Source organism: Aspergillus welwitschiae (assembly GCF_003344945.1).
Source record: "Aspergillus welwitschiae strain CBS 139.54b unplaced genomic scaffold BDQ94scaffold_1, whole genome shotgun sequence".
Lineage (NCBI taxonomy): Eukaryota > Fungi > Ascomycota > Eurotiomycetes > Eurotiales > Aspergillaceae > Aspergillus > Aspergillus welwitschiae.
In genome coordinates this window covers 729352-748155 of record NW_020798695.1, presented here as the reverse complement: position 1 = coordinate 748155, position 18804 = coordinate 729352, and the positions used below count along the sequence as shown (strand labels likewise).

General features: G+C 49.7%; 7 protein-coding genes across 7 annotated transcripts; 4 read left to right on the top strand and 3 right to left on the bottom strand.

Moving 5' to 3' along the window:
- Positions 1-571: 571 nt before the first annotated feature.
- Positions 572-4186, top strand: hmt1 (putative vacuolar ABC heavy metal transporter (Hmt1)). Its single transcript, XM_026764110.1, has 3 exons — positions 572-1253; positions 1348-2456; positions 2515-4186. The coding sequence occupies exons 1-3, from the start codon at positions 897-899 to the stop codon at positions 3806-3808; spliced, it is 2760 nt and encodes a 919-aa protein (XP_026632252.1). The 5' UTR covers positions 572-896; the 3' UTR covers positions 3809-4186.
- Positions 4187-4382: 196 nt separating this feature from the next.
- Positions 4383-5543, top strand: BDQ94DRAFT_132693 (Mth938-like domain-containing protein). The gene is made up of 2 exons (XM_026764109.1): positions 4383-5026; positions 5133-5543. The coding sequence occupies exons 1-2, from the start codon at positions 4513-4515 to the stop codon at positions 5327-5329; spliced, it is 711 nt and encodes a 236-aa protein (XP_026632251.1). The 5' UTR covers positions 4383-4512; the 3' UTR covers positions 5330-5543.
- A 183-nt stretch (positions 5544-5726) lies between these two features.
- On the top strand, positions 5727-7997 carry BDQ94DRAFT_132692 (alkaline phosphatase). The gene is made up of 2 exons (XM_026764108.1): positions 5727-7310; positions 7367-7997. Exons 1-2 carry the CDS (start codon positions 5819-5821, stop codon positions 7660-7662), a joined length of 1788 nt encoding a protein of 595 aa, XP_026632250.1. The 5' UTR covers positions 5727-5818; the 3' UTR covers positions 7663-7997.
- Positions 7998-8843: 846 nt separating this feature from the next.
- Positions 8844-10693, bottom strand: utr2 (putative cell wall glucanase (Utr2)). Its single transcript, XM_026775509.1, has 4 exons — positions 10568-10693; positions 10245-10466; positions 9741-10178; positions 8844-9679 (listed from the first exon to the last, which is right to left on the bottom strand). Exons 2-4 carry the CDS (start codon positions 10366-10368, stop codon positions 8967-8969), a joined length of 1275 nt encoding a protein of 424 aa, XP_026632249.1. The 5' UTR covers positions 10369-10466; positions 10568-10693; the 3' UTR covers positions 8844-8966.
- A 728-nt stretch (positions 10694-11421) lies between these two features.
- On the bottom strand, positions 11422-12121 carry BDQ94DRAFT_132688 (uncharacterized protein). Its single transcript, XM_026764107.1, has one exon. It carries the CDS (start codon positions 11942-11944, stop codon positions 11783-11785), a length of 162 nt encoding a protein of 53 aa, XP_026632248.1. The 5' UTR covers positions 11945-12121; the 3' UTR covers positions 11422-11782.
- A 3707-nt stretch (positions 12122-15828) lies between these two features.
- On the top strand, positions 15829-17165 carry BDQ94DRAFT_164975 (uncharacterized protein; the record flags this gene model as incomplete). The annotated part of the gene is made up of 4 exons (XM_026770165.1): positions 15829-15897; positions 15950-16072; positions 16135-16912; positions 16969-17165. The coding sequence occupies 4 exons, from the start codon at positions 15829-15831 to the stop codon at positions 17163-17165; spliced, it is 1167 nt and encodes a 388-aa protein (XP_026632247.1).
- A 344-nt stretch (positions 17166-17509) lies between these two features.
- On the bottom strand, positions 17510-18695 carry BDQ94DRAFT_132684 (peptide-methionine-S-sulfoxide reductase). Its single transcript, XM_026764106.1, has 3 exons — positions 18177-18695; positions 17759-18077; positions 17510-17698 (listed from the first exon to the last, which is right to left on the bottom strand). The coding sequence occupies exons 1-3, from the start codon at positions 18481-18483 to the stop codon at positions 17665-17667; spliced, it is 660 nt and encodes a 219-aa protein (XP_026632246.1). The 5' UTR covers positions 18484-18695; the 3' UTR covers positions 17510-17664.
- Between the last annotated feature and the right edge of the window lie 109 nt (positions 18696-18804).

Sequence of the window (18804 nt, the reverse complement as noted above, 5' to 3'; positions counted from 1 at the left end):
CTTGCTCATATAGAATAACTAATAAATAAATTCAATTTATTTTATCCCATCCCCCTTCTTCTGGTTCAGCTGGATCCGATTCCTATTTTTCGCCTTCCGAAGCCAACCAAGCTTGGAGTAGCTTTGGGTCCGGCTAGTCTGGGTTCTCGACTGCTGCTTTCGCATCCACACCGTCATTCTTCCTCGACCGTCCAGTTACTATTTGTATCCTCCAACGATCCTTTCCTCTCGCGTGTTGCCTCTTGCTATCTTCTCGTCCTGTCTTTCCCTACCTGCTCTTTTCTTTCTTCCGTCTTTCCCTCTCCTTCCCTCTCTTCCGCTGGCCTCCCCTCCCTACTGGGGCTTCTTTGTTTTCCCTGCTTGATACCATCTGCCCTGGTGCAAGCAAGTCTTTCCCGGATCTTGTTCTTTTCCTCTCCTCTTATAGTTTCGGGATTAGCCTATCTGTATTCTTCTCCTGTACTTATTGAACAAAAACTTTTTTTTTTTTTTTCCTCTTACCCCCGACTCTTCCATTGCCCTTTTCTTTTCTTTACGAGACATTTTCTTTTTCTTCTTTTCTTATTCTGTCTGTCGTTTTTGGTTAAGGGAGAGACATTTCTCCTCCATTCCTAAGCTTAATAGAAGATCGAAAAAGAGGCTACTCTTCCCACGTGTTTGTCGATCCACCCCCAGTCCATTACAACTTTTGGCTCTTTCGATCGCCAAACTTCAGAGCAGCTTTCGCCTCCTACCCATTTTATAACAAGTTATCCCCCGTCATCTTACCGATTGCGGATCTTTCACATCTTGCGGTCTTCGGTGTCAATATAGAAGAAGAAGGTGGTCGCTGGGTCATGGAAATACCTTAAATGGTCTACTGATACTATATCGGCCAATTGGGAGGACTGCACATCATGGGTTACCAACACGCAACTCGCGATATGGTGGCGTACTTGCGCATTGCGTCGCCCATTATCCTGCTCCTCATATTTGTCGCCTCCTTCATTGCCAGCTCCATTGTTACGGCTAGAAATGCGAACAAGAACGCCAATGCCGTTCACACAGGTCCCGGTGGGCGACCACTCCCCAAACGGTCCCGGAGTACAATGACCGTGATCAAGGCACCGCAAAGGTTCTCGGAACGCACAAAATTGTTGTTCAAGTGGCTGTCTGTCGGGGTACTTTTAACAATTGCCGCAGATGGTGCCCTTAATGTGGCCCATGTCATGATTGCAAGATCGGAACACTGGTGGTGTGGCCAATCAGTGGTGGTAAGTCCTCTGCCTTGCCTCAGTTTTTAGTTCTGACCCAAGCCTGGGTTGGAACCTCAAGAAACGGGAGGGGCATCGTCGCTAATGACACTAGATCTATGTCGTGGGCTCATTCTTCGACTACGCGATCATACTTGTCTCCCTGTTGGATACAAACCCCTCTCCAACCTTCGCCCAATTCATTCCATGGCTAGTGGCGATTCCGATTGAGCTGGGTATCCTAGGAACCTCTCTCTCCATCTATTCCGACGTACACCGCGAACCTGTGGTTGGGAATCCTGTTGGTGGTCGCCTGAGACAAGGTATAACGCCGTGGGAGTTGGCGGAGGTGGTCCTGAACTGTATCAGGGTACTGTTCCTCATGGCTATGGTCATGTCGTACATGTTTCATACGATCAACTTCAACTCCAAAAGAGCTCATGGTCACGCCAATGGGGTCAATGAGACCACGGGATTACTCAACGGCCACCACGCAGAAAACGGGAATGCTTATGGCTCAACGAATGGTCACGCGCAGGCTTCCAAGCCCACCGACCCGTGGGTTCGCCCGACTACAGTTCCGTCAACTAGTTGGTGGGAGTATCTCAGCGGTTATTCACTATTCTTCCCATACCTGTGGCCATCGAAATCCCGTCGCTTGCAAATAGTAGTGGTCATCTGCTTTCTGCTAATTGTATTGCAACGGATCGTGAATGTGCTGGTTCCTTACCAGGCAGGTGTCATTACCAACATGCTCTCCAAACAAGACGGCGAGTTTCGAGTCCCGTGGTTCAACATCTGTCTCTACATTCTCTACCGGTGGTTGCAGGGCAACCAGGGTCTTATCGGCTCTTTGCGGTCTAATCTATGGATTCCTGTGAGCCAGTACTCCTACATGGAGCTTTCGACAGCGGCTTTCGAGCACGTGCACGGTCTGAGTCTCGATTTCCACCTAGGGAAAAAGACGGGTGAAGTGCTATCTGCCCTGAGCAAGGGCAGTTCGATCAACACATTCCTCGAACAAGTAACCTTTCAGGTCGTCCCTATGTTGGTTGACCTCTGTGTTGCGATTGTCTTCTTCCTTGTCTTCCTAGACGCTTATTATGCGCTCGTGGTGACTATCGTCACTTTCTGCTATCTCTACGTCACCGTGCGGATGGCGCAATGGCGAGCGGAAATCCGCAGAGAGATGGTCAACAAGTCCAGACAAGAAGACGCTGTTAAGTAAGTACTCGATATTACCAGTTACTCCTTCTTTTTGCAAGGCTTACAGTATGGCTAGGAACGATTCTATGGTCTCTTATGAAACCGTGAAATACTTCAATGCCGAAGAATACGAATTTGGCAGATACAGAAATGCCGTGTCTGACTTCCAGAAGGCCGAATATCACGTTCTCTTCTCCCTCAATCTGCTGAATACATCGCAGAACACTGTTTTCATGCTAGGTTTGCTGATTGCATGCTTTATCGCGGCTTATCAGGTATCGTTAGGACAGCGGGATGTTGGTCAGTTTGTTTCACTCCTCACATACATGGCCCAATTGCAAGGGCCCTTGAACTTCTTCGGCACCTTCTACCGTTCCATCCAGTCAGCCATGATAAACTCAGAGCGGTTGTTGGAACTGTTCAGGGAGCAGCCCACCGTGGTCGATCGACCCAGCGCCAGGCCCCTGCCACTCTGCAAGGGTGATATCATGTTTGAAAATGTCGAGTTCTCATATGACACCCGGAAACCAGCCTTGAATGGGCTGACATTCCGCTGCGAGCCCGGGACAACCACAGCTCTGGTGGGTGAGTCAGGCGGAGGAAAGTCCACTGTTTTCCGTCTACTCTTCCGGTTTTATAACGCGACGAGGGGCCGCATTCGTGTAGATGGGCACGATGTGGAAAGTATCACAATCGATTCGCTCCGAAAGCACATCGGTGTTGTGCCACAGGACACGGTGCTCTTCAACGAGACATTGATGTACAATTTGAAGTACGCCAATCAGGACGCGACGGATGAGGAGGTCTATGAAGCTTGCCGTGCTGCCAGCATCCACGACAAGATCATGTCCTTTCCCGATGGATATAGCACTAAGGTCGGTGAGCGCGGTCTCCGGCTCAGCGGCGGAGAGAAACAGCGGGTTGCCATTGCTCGGACCATTCTCAAGAACCCGCGAATAATTCTTCTGGATGAAGCGACTGCTGCGCTGGACACAGAAACAGAGGAGCACATCCAGGGCGCGCTGTCCAGCCTTTCCCGTGGGCGGACGATGCTTGTTATTGCTCATCGACTGAGTACCATCACGACGGCAGACAGGATAGTAGTCTTGCATGAAGGCCGAGTGGCCGAAAGTGGCACTCACGATCAATTGCTGGCAATGAAAGGTCGATATGCCAGCATGTGGCGTAAACAGATTCGTGCCCAGAGGGCTGCCGCGGAAGCCCAAGTGCTTCAAGATCGTGCTCAACGCTTGCGTAGCGCATCCACATCGGGTGCCGCCGATGACAGTTCCAGTCAGTCCGATGAGGACCGAAAGCCGGCCAACAAACCTGGTGACGATGGCCGCAAAGGACAGGAGACAGCTCGGTGAGCACTCAGTAGGTATAACCAGTCAACTTCAGACGGATACATCTCTGCACCCGCGTTGAACGCTTGTGAATGACGGGGTGGGAGATATAGCACCTTTTGTTTCTTTTGGGTTTGACAGGATACCCGGGATTCTCGCTTCCCTGGAATTGCTCCCTTAGGTGCAATTGCATTCCAAGCAACTCACGACTGCATGACATATTGTTCAGTTGTCATTCTATATCGAACATCAACCTCGCCTCCTTTTTCTGTTTCGGTAAGGGACGTACAAAATGGTTGGAACCGTGAATAAAATTTATTAGACCAGTTGCATTTGACATACGACATTTACGATATTGATCGATAGCATCCTCTAGTATTTAATTTCATAAGATTCTTTTGTGTATCTGCTTCAAGGCTGTAGTTTGACTAAAGAAGAGTTCATCCTTTACATGGCTGCGACAGCTGTTACTATTTGCGAGCGTTCCATTGGCCAATTGCGGTCAAGCTGGGTTATGCTGCCTGAGGCAGCAAACCTCCGGATTCTCGACTTCTCAAGCTCGGCTGCTCCGCTCTTACAATCCTTCAGACAACGGATACTGCCAACTTCTACAACTTGCCTCTAAAACCTCACAGGGCCGGAACACTTTATCATCCTGTTGATACTCCATACTATTCCTAAGGAGGTCAAACGTCTTTGCAGTATCACACGACATCAAATTCCCAACAATGCATCCCCCGTCCCCCCAACTCCTCCGCGCCTTGCGCACCTCAATCTCCCCCAACTGCAGCAGCAGCGCAATCTGCACACAGCTCGCATCTCGCTCCGTCTCCCCTCTCAGTCGACTGACCTCCTCCCCCCTCACATTCCACCGCTACAACAGCAACGATGCCCGTCCGACCCGGATGATCCCTCGCGCTCACAGCGCAAAGCCCTCCAGCCGAGACCGCGGCCCGCCGTCCAAGGAAGACACTCAGACGGACTTTAGTGCCCTCAACGTGCTGGGAAACATCCCTGCCCCGACGACCGCTATCGACGCTACTCTTGATACGGGATTTCATCTGGACAATGGCGTCAAGATCACCGGTGGGGATGGAGTGTTCCTTGTTGGCGGAGAAGCTTTTGTCTGGCGGCCGTGGCAAGGTGCTGAAGCGGGGAAGAACAGTATGGTCAATCAGAAGGGCCAGTTTGAGGTTCCGGAGCATGCGTGGGGAATTTTGGATCTGGTTTGGCCTCGTCCGGGTATGTTTATTGCTTTTGTTCCTTCTTTTGGCTACGGGAGTGGTTGTATTATAGCTTAGGATGCTTGGGAATATGTGGCTAACCTGTGACTTTTGATGGTTTCTAGATATGTTGATTATTGGCATGGGAGAGACTGTGTTCCCTCTGTCGCCGGAGACCAAGAGACATGTCAATTCTTTGGGAGTTCGGGTGGAAGTGTTGGACACGAGGAATGCTGCTGCGCAGTTCAATCTGTTGGCTACGGAGAGAGGCGTGTCGGAGATTGCTGCGGCTATGATCCCAATCGGATGGAAGGGGAGGTAGAGGCATTTCTGAGCTGGTGTCTGAGCAGTCATATTAGGGGGCGTTGGACCCTGGATACTATGGGGCTACCCGGTGGCTCGCTGTGATATTGGGGGCTAACGTTGTGTATGTTATTGTTGTTCGTATTCTGAGGGAGTCATCGTCCCTTTATGATGTCCCATCCACTCTTGTATTCATGTATAATAGATAATGATATGTCTGGGAAATTAGCCTAGTTTTGACTTGTCTAGTGCTATACAGCATCACTAGTGGCAGACTCCATGTGACGTCGACGGCGATCCCCAGGCGGCGCGATACCCGAAACAGCAAGAGGGCGGCCTGGACTAATCGGGGTTTAGCTCAGGCCAACAAGTGCAACCCCGGACGATCTTCCCGCCTGTTGCTCACCTCCTCCTGTCCAACCTCCCATCTCTCCTCCCCCCATGTTCGATTCTTCTCTGTTCATCTGAATTCTCCTCTATCTACTCTAAGAGAGCCTCTCACAACACTATGGCGCGTGAAGAGCCTCTCTTGGCCTCACGACCCTCGTCCGACCATTCCTCCATTCGGAATGCCGAGGAGGAGGACGCCCTGCTAACCGGGATCCGCACCGACCGTGACCGACGCCGCAGATGGAGCTTCTGGAAAGAGCTCGGCCTCTTCACCTGGGCCCTCATTGCTACGGTAGCTGTCATCGTTCTCTCCGTCGTTTACCAACATGAATCTAGTCGCGGCCCAGATCGCTCGAAAGATCCCTGGACGAAGCCGACTGGCAAACGGAACCTTATCTTCATGGTGTCCGACGGCATGGGCCCCGCTAGTCTGTCCATGACCAGGAGCTACAAACAACTCACACAAGGGCTTCCCGCTGACGAAGTCCTCATCCTGGACAAGCACTTTGTCGGTACCTCCCGTACACGATCGAGCTCCAGCCTTGTGACGGATTCCGCGGCCGGTGCGACGGCATTCTCGTGTGGTCATAAGAGCTACAACGGCGCCATCTCCGTGCTTCCTGACCATTCGCCTTGTGGCACCGTCCTCGAGGCTGCCTCCTTGGCTGGTTACAAGACGGGGCTGGTAGTGACGACTCGTATCACCGATGCGACTCCGGCTTGCTTTGCTTCACATGTGAATCTCCGACAGTACGAAGACCGGATTGCGGAACAGGAAATCGGGGAGCACCCGCTGGGCCGGGTGGTGGATCTTATCATGGGTGGAGGCCGGTGTCACTTCTTGCCCAACTCGACTGACGGAAGCTGTCGGGGCGATGACCGCGACCTTGTCGAGCTGGCGAAGGAGGGTGGATACCATTACATGGATGATCGAGCCGGGTTCGACTCTCTGAATGGAGGGACTGAAGGCAAACTGCCACTCCTGGGGCTCTTTGCGGAGAAAGACATTCCCTTCGAGATCGACCGCCGCAGCCAGAATGACGTGTACCCCTCTCTTGAGGAGATGGCCCGTACCGCCTTGACGATACTCAGCCAGGCCACCGCCGACAGTGAGCAGGGTTTCTTCCTCATGATTGAGGGTTCGCGCATCGACCATGCTGGCCATGGAAACGACCCGGCTGCACAGGTCAATGAAGTCTTGGCATATGACAAGGCCTTTGCGGCCGTGCTGGAGTTCCTAGAGCAGGACTCGACTCCGGGCGTGGTCGTGAGCACATCCGACCATGAGACTGGAGGCTTGTCAATCGCGCGTCAGCTACAGCCTGAATACCCCGACTACAAATGGCTTCCCGGTGTCCTGGCCAATGCCAGTCACTCTTCGGAGTACGTCAACAAGAAGCTAGTGAACTATCTCGCCACTGAAACGGACGACAAGAAGCAGTACAAGTTCGTCCGCAGCCTCATTGAGAACGATCTTGGCATCACAGATGTCACGGACGAGGAGATTAACGCCGTTCTCGACCCCAATTACCCATATAACCCCCAGTACGTCTTTGCGGATATTGTCAGCCGCAGGGCTCAAATTGGTTGGGCAACCCACGGACATTCCGGTATGATACCACCATCCATATCAACCCCCTTCGATCATGAACTAACCTCAGACCAGGTGTCGATGTCAACATCTACGCCTCCGGGAAACTCGCGTTTCCCCTAGCAGGCAACCACGAGAACACCGAAGTCGGCTCCTTCCTGGCCGACTTCCTCGACCTGGACCTCAAGAGCACGACCAAGAAGCTTCTCTCATCGGACTACTGGACCATGTCTTCCGAGGATAGCCCCTATGGCTGGCTCGGCGACCCTCTAGGCGAGGATGTCCGAACCGAAGGCCTAGACACCTACCACGGCGAGTTCCGCAAGCGCGGACTCTCCGAGCGAGGCTGCAGCTGTGGCGAGAGCCACTGAAGCTAATAAATACACTTAGTCACGCCCTACATCTGTCACGTCTAAACCTTATGATTTTATCCATCCTGCCATCTATACAACCCTTGACAAACGATGATCTAAATTACCAATGTCGCATAATACTTTGGTGTGGGTGTTCTGGCGTTTAACCACTCAATCAGTTCATACGAAATGTTATCAGAATGCTTTTCTTTCCTTGTTCTCTTTACCATAGCCAAGTTCGGCCCACAATTAGCAAAAACCTCGTACAATGCATAATACGCGTATCACTAGGTATCTAGATATATTACTATCTTACCATTTCCCAACTATCCTACATCCCATCCTACCTAGTTAGGTATCAAAGTACCTACCCCTACCACTGCAACACCAATACCGCTGCCCCATACCCATTCTTCCCCCACAGCTACTGAAACACCACGACCCACAAACACCCCCATACATTCCCATCCCCACCACAATAGGCTCACCCCTCCCCCTACCTCCCCGGCACACCCCGAAACGGAAATCTATATCCACTCTCTCCGCCTCGAAGCATTGGTCTGATTCAGCTGGGTAAGCCTCTCGTAGTAGAATAATACCAGCGAGAAGACGTAGTATCTGCATGCATCGGGGGTGGATCATTCCGGGGTAGATGTACGTTTTGGCGTTTAGTTAGTTGGTTGGGTAGGTGGGCGATGAGTTGCCTAGGATAAGGAAGGGTTTAGTGGAGAGGGGCTAGAGTTGCGGGTGGGGGAGAGCGTAGTTTGCTGGTCTTTTTGATTGATGTGAAGGGCAAAAAGGTAGTTGTATCAACTTGTGGAAGTTAGAGTCCCGCATGTAGCTACTTGTATGTTGTAACTTGTTCTTCGGTACCGTCCGGTGAACTAGAAGTGATGTACATTAATCCTATTTCGGTATTCGCTTGTCTGTCTGACCAAATGGAACCATTGGCATTTAATAATCTACCATGCAAACACCAGACCAGTGAAAGAGAAAATAAACACATTCAGCTACCGGGCACCTGTTTACCCGGCGGAAAAGGGGTATTAGTATGTGTATTCAAGTCATGTCCATGACAGTAAAAACGCGACCACCCAGGCGCAGTCATAATAACCATAAAGACATCCAATGGGGGCAAAAACATAAAGGTACAAGATCCGATCAAAGAAAAGACGGGCGTTCGGAGCGCCAGGTATAGAACAGTAAAAAAAAAGATTAAGAATGATAACCACAAGTCGTAAAGGAAGGGCATGCACCGAGAATCGAGCTATGTGAATAAGAATATCCAAGAAGTGAAGAAGGTGATTGCTTGTCGAGTCTCCTTAGAGAGCGACCAGAACGACAACTGCGACCAAGGCAGCAAAGAATGAGCCTCTCATGACTCGCTCATTCTGGGAGGGAGCACCACTCGTGTCGGTGCTGCTGCCCTGGCTGAATCCAGAAGAGGTACTGGAGCTGCCACTCGAGGTGCTGGTGCCGGGTACGTTTCCTGATCCTCCCTGGTTCTCGGGAACCGTGCCGTTAGTTCCGTTACTGCTGCTGGAGTCGCTGGCACCAAGATCCATGTCGAGACCGGTGGCGCCAAAAGATGCAAGAACGGTGTCATTGTTGGTGATCTGAACCGATTGCTGTAGCCCATCCTTGTTGGTGAACATGTACGACTTGTTTCCGTTCGAAACAGTGCCATTCGGGGCATCGTAGCACTGAACAGTGATCTCGCCAAACGTGGCATAGTAGTAACCCTTGTCTTTAATGTCCTGGCTGTCCCAATCGATTTCGCCACCCGCCCACTCAATGGTTCCTGGTGCGTTGCTGGCTTGGCCGGCAGGCCACAGGGAAAGCTGCATTCTGGATGGGGACTGGGGGTATTGGTAGCGCTTCGCAGTTTCGTTCCAGGTCGATTCCTTGGTGAGAGTCCGCTTCACCTCACCATCCACCGACCAGGTAATCGCATCTTCCTTCCAGTCGATCTCATACTCATGCCAATCATCGAATGTATCACTTCCATTGACTGCATCCTTATCGCCGTTGTTGTCTGCACAAGGCATGTTAGCAGCGGGTTTGGGGCATTTCATTCGGGATAATGTCAGGCTTACAGTTCAGAACACCCTGCCAGTAATAGTTGGTCTGGACATTGACCAGATCCGCACCGATCCACTCAAAGTCGATCTCGTCCTTGACGTCCGAAAGCAGGATAAAAGCCGTGACAACACCGGCACCACGGCTGCTCTTGACTTTGCCGGAAATCTTGCCGTACCAGACGTAGTGGTTGTTCGCAAAGAGCGTACCGACGGTGTTCTTAGGCATCGTGAGGAGAAGATTACCATCGTCCAACTTGGGGTAGCCGCTGTAGACCCAGTCGTATTCGGACGCATTTCCGAGATATTTGGTGTTCAGCGCGGCACTATCGAGAGAGTCCCACTTGTAGGTCTTGCTCTCACACACGGGCTCACCAACGCAAGAGTCTAGAGAGTATGACGAGATGGGGTCGCAACCACCCAAGCAGTAAGCACCAGTACCGCACTGTCCATATTCTAAACGAGCATTAGCGGATGATGGTAATACCACATAGGGCTAGATTAGAAAAGGGACCAACGCACGAGAGCAGCAAGGATACTCTTCGGGACACTGAGAGCTGGTACTGCATGAAGGAGGGGACGAGGTAGCCCAGCCGGAAGTGGCGGCCAACGAGGCCAAGAGAATGGAAGAAGTGTACCGCACCATTGTGGCGGACAGGGTTCAGTGCAAGATCTGGGAATTAGGAAGCAGATGTCTGTATAACAAGACACTAGGAGATTGGTCTGGAGATGTGCAAGACAACACTGAAGAGGGAAACCGTTAGTTTATTAATACATTTAGGCGCAACATTCACTGGCTCTAATGTCTGGCTGTGCCTGAGTGGCACAGGAAAGTTGGGGCATACCGAATTTCAGTCCTGGCCTTTATTTTACCGTAGTGAAGAATAAAGATACCGGTTTCTATATAAAGACGGCGAGAGAATTAAGTAATGGGAAACCCGAGGGCTATGCAAGTGGAATCCAATCACAAGTTGCGCCGATAAATGAGGGACCGCGGGTAGTTCGGGAGGTAAGTGAAGTAGTATTCTTATCGCCGTATCACCGCCGAGGGAGAGATGGATAGAAAAAAGGATGAGGATGAGGAGGAGTACTGGGCAGGAGAAGAGTAAAGAGAGTAGAAGTAGAAGAAGACGAAGACGACCGGGAAGAGAGCAGAAGTAACGATAGAACGAGCCCGGGATTGTGCCACGAGTACAATGAGGAAGGAAGTCACCCGAATTGGGAGGAGGAAAAGGAGAAGTCATATACTATATAGCTCTAGTACTTGCCTAGAAAGTCGGCGCTCTTCACTTTCTCGCTCTCTCGTTGTGAAAGGAACGGTTCAATGCGAATGCGGTTCCGGTGGGACTCGTAGCCACCCGTCAGGTAATTTCACCTTGCTGGTAATGCACGGCCTCATACGGCGTATTCGGTTTCCAGCAACCGCAGAGCAGCACGAGAACCTTTCGAGAACGTTGTCTTTTCCCCTCTCCCCCTCACGCAGACCGAGAGACATCCCGGGGGTTTTTCTAACCCCTTTGTTTAGATTAGCTATCCGAGTAACTCGTGATGACCCAGCTGGAAAAGATGCCCACTGACTACATCTGGCATGTTGTTGGCCCGATGATCTGTTAGGTATCCCAGGTCACCTCCCCCCGAGCTTACCTTGGCCCTGATAAGAGCCCTCGGACCGATCATGGCGAAAGGTAAAGTAAGAGCGGTATTTACCATCACGGTACGGGAGAACTTCCATGCAGGATCCGTCGTTCTTTCTGGATTGGGAAGCTCTCAATGGACGAATCCCTGATCTGCCCCAGGACCCCTACTAGTGCGCTAGTCTCTAAGCAGGGCCCTGCCCCACTCCACCCAAAGTTAATTCCCTCCGTTGAATTCTGCTTTCTGATTTCTTGCTGTTCCTTATCGGCAGGCGCTGCTTTGGGCCACTAAGCACCCCGAGCAAGACACTAGTAGTCCTTAGTGAGTTACTCGTCTAGCGCTGCCCGGTCTGTCCCTGACACTGCAAGAAAACAGGGAAATCCTTGGGGTTGATCATGGAGAAGGGTGCGCTCATCCACATAAAACTAAGAAAACTCTCCCCTTTTTTCTCCCTTCTTCAATCTTCCCCAGACCCAAGGTGCTACTAAATCTCGTGCTCGCTTAAAATCTTCATGAGCAACCAAATATCCCGCAGCGCCTACTAGGCAGGTATCTACATAGCCCATAACCCAAGTGTCCCCCTCCATGTGGTCCGCCCCTATGACTAAATCCACAACAAATAAACCCCGGTTGGTGCTCACTCGGTCACCCACAATGTCTTAAACCAAATGGGCCTTGTTCCTCGGAATCAAATCAGCAAACGGAAAAGTCCTATCTACTAACTACCGGACTAGTTAGTCCTCGAGGGAAAAAAAAAAAAAAAACTGGTTCGAGTTGACAGCCGGTCATTCCGCGCACCAGATAAGACCCAAGACATGAAAAATCATCTAGTCGCGAACGGCCAATTTTATGCGTCTGCCTAGTTAGCTAATGATAATAATAAATATCATACACACGTACATATACATACATCACTTACACAGTATGTCCAATACGGGAGAGCAGAAAGGTCTCTTGACCGACAATGAATTACCGCAATCGTCCTTGGAAGCAGGGCTTGGTTGTTACACCAACAGGGCGGCATCCTCACGTTGGCTGCGTGCGCATGCCAGATTACCTCATCGCCTTGATTTCTATGAACCTGCCCGAATCGGAGGGAGATTCAACAGATCAGGAATCTGGCGCGCGGCACACGACAGTCTCCCGTGGCTCATAGATAAAATACTTTGTCACTAAGTAACTAGTAGCTCGTGGATTGTCTACTCTGTCAGGGGGCCAAGCATTGGCATGAAGTTACGAGCAGATATCTGGAAAAGGAATAATAATACACTGTAAACAAAGAAGAAAAAAAAAAATCTTAAATCAAATAAAATAACAAAGAAAAAAAACCAGAAAAAACAAAGCACCCGGAAGCTTGGGATATTTTTAGCCGGGGATGTCTTTGCCACAAAACAGCCATGGAATGTGGCTTCTCTGACAACATGTTTGCATGATGAAAGCTGTCGGATGTAGAAGCAAACAATAGGTTGCGGGTTGTCGGATGACAATGAAAAATCAGAAAATGATTTCAATCCCATCTGACTTCTGAATACAATGTCATGCCTGCTCCTCCCCGTTCGTGGCTCCATAACACCGTTTATCCACAATGACACCATATGTGTCAGTCATCAATCTAAAACCGAGACCTGAGTAGCTAATCAAATCCACCACTCCCGACTGCGGACATTAAGCAACTAACACATCTGAAACCGTGAATATTCGTTACTTAAAACATGTGATGTATTTGATAATTTATTATACTAGTTCGTAAATTACTCCATTATTAGGCCAATAATTACGGGAGTTATCGTTATCATTCTCGAGATACTATCTCGTTCACTTATCTGCTGCTGCAACCTCCTGAACAAACCTAGTAGTACAAGTGCTAGGTCCTAAAATTGAAGCGGGAGGATTGGCATCTCTCCCCCCATTGGAAACCCAAATCACACACACCGCGTCTACTGAACTTTATTCCCCAGAAATCTCTCTCTCCTATTTGCAGAACACCTTCCTCCAATGCAGGGGTAACTTGCTTGGTTTTCTCCCAGCGAACTTTAAAATCGCTGCTGCACCAGCTCTAATTTCAAATCTACGAGGGAAGATGAAGCTCGGAGCACACGCAGTTGTCAGCAGCTGTTCCTGAGTACTACCTTTCCTAGCTAGCTAGTTAGTTTGCCAATTCTGGATCCGTACAAAGTATAGAAAATGGTTAGAAGCCCGCGTACATTGACAATCAGGCACAGAGTGCATAGTTACATACCCGGTCTACTACTTGGTATTCCCGATCAGCACCCACAACACAACATGACACATAAAAAGGCAACAACATAAGGATCAGACCACAGATTATTTGCCCATCTGACGTATACATTTGCTCTACTTAATTACTGCCACTAAATGCCTACTGAGCTTACATCACCCATTGCGAATACCCATTGGATGAGTATGCAAGGGGAGAGTGAGTGTGGCTCAATGCAATCATTCATGAATGGACAATGTGGGGAGGAAATAAATGGAGCAGCATACAGATAAGAACCTAATTATCAGGAAAATTGACATGACATGTCTCAATCTTGATATGATCCAGCGATGGAAGGCTGTGATTGCGCCTATCTAAATACCGGTCGGGGTCTTATGTGGCGCGATTGGCTGCATGAGGATCATCGGTCGAGAGTAGTTGATGTTTCGTTTGTTCTTAACCCCGGTTCGATGGATCTGTTTTGTTGTTCCTAATTGGGAGTTGTATGGTTTCGGGGGGATGTGTGCCTTTTTCTCTTTAAATTTACTTAATTCAAGCTTAAGTAGATGCCAGATGTTGGGTTTCATATAAGCGCGCCATCTACTACTATTTGTTTTGGTCAGTCTTGCTATCAATCTAGAAGATATAAAACGCTTGATTCAATTATATTCAATGGAGACAAATATACTTCCCTCAGACGTAACACTTCAATTTTAGCCTATCTACAATCTTCGCCAACCACCAGTTCATCAGTAATAGACTCTGGTTCTTAACCTGACTGTTAGTGTTATGAGCGTCAATGCATTCCAGTATGTATTGAGACAGATACTTATTACATCATGTGTCACTCACAAATATACGCTTTTCCATGGCAAAACTCTCTTTAACGCCGAGCTACATAGTTCTAGTATACCGTCGGCGGCTGTATCACGCACGGATGGCATCATAGCATTGCCTCTCTGAGATGACAACACTACGCTAGGATGGCCATGTTTATATTGCCACTGTGTAATTTTTCCACGGCGAATGCTGTCAATTCAGCAATTGAGGTGCAATTATTTCATGGTTCGTCCGCCGCGCTGTCGTTGGTTCATATAATGATGTGATGAGATGTAGTTAAGAGGAAAAAAGATGTTGATTTCATGGCTGTTCTAGTACACAGAGATCTAAGAAGAGAAAGCAGGAGAGTGAAGCCATAAGGACCGGAGAGTAAGAGAAGTCGTTGGACAATATAAATACTTGTCTTTTCAATCTGCGACTACTACTACTCTTTATAAAGGCCTCAAGCTCGGGTAGTATGATGAGTTGCGTGAATGGCTGCAGGCACTTAATCGTGCGCAGACGAAAGTGTTTGGTATATCTTTAAATTAAGATAGAGTAACCAATCATTGAATAGCTATAAAGTTTACAATGTCATGCAATTTTGAGAAGTGTCAGTACAAAGATGTTTGTCGAATGTAACATCTCAAGTGGGGCAATACAGTGACGCTTGTTACTGTGGGGTTGGGATCTGAAGTACATAATGGAATCGAAACATGGCAGAGACAATTGTATTAATAAAAAGAGAAATATCCTCTGGCTGGTATGATGTTAGTTATAAAGCTCTTTGATTGTAGCTTTTCAGAAAGCTGTAGCTGCCAAAGTCAATCTTTCATCAGAAGAATGACTGGCTTGTTCCGACAGAATAACTAGTTGCTCTGCGTTGACGAAAACTGAAATATAAAGAAGTCCTTCTCTCCAGAAGAGAGACTGATAAGGTTTCTAGGCTCTGCTTTTACACTGGCAGACAGCTCTCATTTTACCTTCATTATCAGATACCATCTTCTGAAGCCTCACTGTACCGTCAAGGCAGTTTCCGGGAATCTGGGAGACTGAATTCAATCCAGTGCAAAGCATAAACAGTTCAGAATATTGTTAAATAGCTTTGAATATACTAGGAAGCCTCGTTGCTGACTGCTAGTCCGCAACTGCCATACAAACCCCGAGCACGATTTGCCTGGTTTGCTCCCTCCTTCACTCCGTCACCAGCTCGGAGTGAATGAAGCGGGATCCTTTGCCTCTCTTCTGTCTTCTATTCTGTCTCCTTTCTTTCCATTCTCTTCATCTTATCCTTCTCAGTCGTCAGGACCCCGACAGGACTCATCATATCATCTTTTTTCTTTTGTTTACTTCCCCCCCACGGCTACGCATCTTATCATCTCGAGTACTAAGCAGGAACTTACCGTCAACGTTAACTCTCGCCCATCTCCAAAGATGAGGCCCTATTCTATCGACGGTGCCATGGCAGAGGCCCTCGGCCACCTTAACCTTATTTCTTGCCATGTAGGTCATCGCAATCATCTCTTCCCCCCACAAAGCGAGCTAAACCGCGTAGTTCCGTGAGCATGGACAGCACCAGATTGCCAACGACATCGGAAAGCTCAGCATTCTGATCGTGAACAAGTTCTCTGAGGGAGTCGAGCATATTTCTCCGGAGGATTATGCTCTGGCGCCCGAGGTAAGCATGAACAAGCCGGATCTAATAACAATCCATGCAATAAGCACTAACAACCATAGCAGGACACTGCCACTCAGGAACCTGCTAACACCCAGCTCTCCTCTCACAACGGTTTCCAGAAGCCAAATGGCTCAAGTTACTTGTGCGATACTGAGAAAGAGAACAATGGCTATGTGGATGGGACCAGAAAGATGCCCGAAGGACGTCATCTGCATAGTGGAAGCTGGGCCCAGGTCGCGGGCTCGATCTCTAATGGTCGTAGCCATGCCCCAGACGAGGTGCAGCGTATATCACCTATGTCTCTGGCTTTGGGTTCCGTGTCTAAGCCAAGCCAGAGCAGTGACGATGACACTGAAGGGCACGAGCCAGGTAATGCCGGAGTTACGCTCCCTGCATCTGTCTCTCCCGACATCCCCGAAGCTAAAGCAGGGGTCATTCGTGTCTATGGGAAGATTACTCGGGATTTCATCCAGTATATCACTACCCGCATCCACGAAGGGCCCTTGCAGGACATCCGCGTGGAGACTAATGGAAGGACCAAGGTGACCTTCCAGCACGCGGCCCAGGCGCTTGCTTTCTTGACCTCTAATCAGGATATGGAGCGCATGCTGGGCTATGGACGTCTTGGAGAAGGCTACCGCGTTGAGCTGGCGGAAATTATCGACTGGAATGAGGACCATCGTCGGATGAACCAACCCATCCGGGAGCGTCGCCGCCTTTCTTTCGCAAGAAAGAGACTCTTTGCTGAAGGCATGTCTCCCGATAAATGGAAGCAGGACATCCGCGCCCTGGCTGGACCGGGAAACATTGATTTCCTCTGGGTGTTCAACTCTGGTAACGGTAAGTACTTAATCGTTCGGTAATCACGAACAGCTAAGCAATGCTAATGACTACAGCGACTGCTGTGTTTACGAGCACCGTCGTTGCTCGCCGTGTGCTCGAAGTTTTTGAGGATTGGAAGAATGGCCGAAACGTCTACAGTGGCGTTTCGGTGACTTACTCCTCGGACCCTTGCGAGAAGGAATTGGTGCTGGTTCGCGAGACCAACCGCCCTGGCATGGCCAGGAACTTTATCAAACGGACCCTGCGTTGACTCAGGCGTTTTGCCTGCAGATGGCACATGCCAAGCAAAGGATACCACATCCATTGCATCATTAGTAGTGTGGAATGAAAGAGGTAAACGGGCACCGTGTGTCATGTAGTCCAGATGAAGCCGGCCATCTGCAAGTTGGAAATGCGAGAAACCCGCCCCACCTCCATACACTGGAGATACTGGGAGGGTGTGCCTGAGTCGGTCCGTGCCGGCCACGGACCAGAATACGGGGTTCTGTTCATTTATGGAAATGTCACGGATTCTAGGATGGAGTTGCTTTTGCACAGGTTACTACTATTAGCGCTGTAATCAGCATGTTAATGATGAACAGAGTATGTTCATACCAAAGTAATAGATATGAGTGAAAATTGTCGTAAACCATAAAACCAGCATAGAAGTAAACAAGCAACAAAAAAAATGCTATTCAACTATACACTATACATCCACACCAATCTCCCAACCCCATCACCCATCACCCACTCACAACTATAACATCACCCTACTCCGAAAGCGGAGGAAACGACCTCACAAAGCTAACCACCCCATTAGCAAACCCCACCCACCCTGAAAGGTCAAAAAAAGGGGAAACTTACTGAGCCGGACACTCATACCCCTCGGGATTCTTATTCAAATACAACTGATGATATTCCTCAGCATCCCACCACTGGCCCGCCGGCACCACAACCGTCGAAACCGGCTGCTTGAACCACTCCTTGCCAACCTTCTCCGTAACCTCCTTGGCGATCTTCTCCTGCTCGTCCCCATGCGTGAAGATCACACTGCGGTATTGCGTGCCGACGTCCGGTCCCTGCCGGTTCAGCGTCGTGGCGTCATGCATCCGGTAGAAGAACTCAAGCAGAGACCGGTAGCTCACGATGCTGGGGTCGTAGGTCATTTGAAGGGCTTCGGCGTCTGTCCATATCCCCATTATCAGTAAGTATCCTTATCAGCATGTCCCTCGTTGAGAGGTAAGGATATGTATGGGGGAGGGAAAGGGGAACATGAACATACGACCAGTCTCCCCCGTACAAACAGCCCGGTACGAAGGCGAGGCACTATGACCACCGGAGTAACCCACTTTGGCCGAGAGGAGGCCCTTGCCGTTGCCGAAGTGTTTGCGGAAGAGGTGTTCGACGCCCCAGAAGCAGCCGGCGGCGACGGTGGCGGTTTGCGGGGTGGATGCGGAGGTGGAGGACATGATGGTGCGTGTTGTTGTTGCTGTTGCTGATGCGGTGGTGGTGGTGGCGGTTAGGGATAGAGATGCGAAGTTGGTTGAGATGAAAGGTCGGAGTAATGTGCGTGTGAAAGTTGAGGCCATGGACTTTTTTTCGGAGAGCTCCACCGGGGGTTTGGGTCCCGCGGGAGGCGGGGAGGGGGAGGAGGAGAGGTGGATGAGGGGGTCGGTAGGTTGGGAGGTTCCGGCTGTGCAATGCTTGTTGTTGTATGTGTATTCTTGTGAAATGGGGGTTGGTGAGATAGATGTAGTTGACTTTTACGAGGGATATCAATGAGGATATTAGGAGATTATAGTTGTATGGTGACTAGTAGTTCGCTGGAGGAGTAAGAAGTGGATTTGTCATGCAGGCGGGCGGTGGCGTCATTCCGCGCATGACATCAGGAAGGCTTCTAGAACTCATTC